Below are 543 nucleotides of genomic sequence, written 5' to 3' on the forward strand. Positions count from 1 at the left end.
TTGTGGAAGGCTTGGTGGGCAAGGTAGGTATACTCTGCTCATCCCTGAAGAAGTTATCAGGATCCACGGCTGTTTTCACTTTGACCAACCGATCAAAATTCTCACCGAAATACTTTCTCCCGTAAATCTCAGCTTCTCTGTAACTGTTTGGGCCATGGCTGTTGATCCCGATGTCAAGATCCCTGTAGTTGAGATACGTGTGTCTTGGATTCTTGGTGACGAAAGGAGCCATGTAGCTGTAGAAGCTTCTCGTCTTTTCCATGAAACTGCTCTCCGCTTCTGTGCCAGGGTCTTTCCAGTTCATCGAATGCTGGACCTTGAAAAGCCTCTTCCTGTGCGGGAATGGAGTCGCCGTCGTAGCCACCTCGCTCATTTTCCCTCCGTACGGATTGAACACTAGCCCTAGCTTCCCAGCCTCCATCATCTTCTTAAACAGGAAATCTAAACCTTCTTTGCTGATCTCTGTCTCCACGTAATCCGATTTCCTTTTCAAGAAAGACGCCGAATCCGGGTTCCGATCCAGCAGGATCTCCGGTTCGATCA

The 543-nt window shown here is 48.8% G+C and overlaps 1 protein-coding gene across 1 annotated transcript; it reads right to left on the minus strand.

Moving 5' to 3' along the window:
• Positions 1–4: 4 nt before the first annotated feature.
• Positions 5–533, minus strand: LOC104774811 (reticuline oxidase-like protein; the record flags this gene model as incomplete). Its single annotated transcript, XM_010499249.1, has 1 exon — positions 5–533. A coding segment is annotated over exon 1 (420 nt), but the record flags the coding sequence as incomplete, so codon positions are not given.
• Between the last annotated feature and the right edge of the window lie 10 nt (positions 534–543).

This window comes from Camelina sativa, unplaced genomic scaffold (assembly GCF_000633955.1).
Source record: "Camelina sativa cultivar DH55 unplaced genomic scaffold, Cs unpScaffold05746, whole genome shotgun sequence".
NCBI classification, from domain to species: Eukaryota; Viridiplantae; Streptophyta; class Magnoliopsida; order Brassicales; family Brassicaceae; genus Camelina; species Camelina sativa.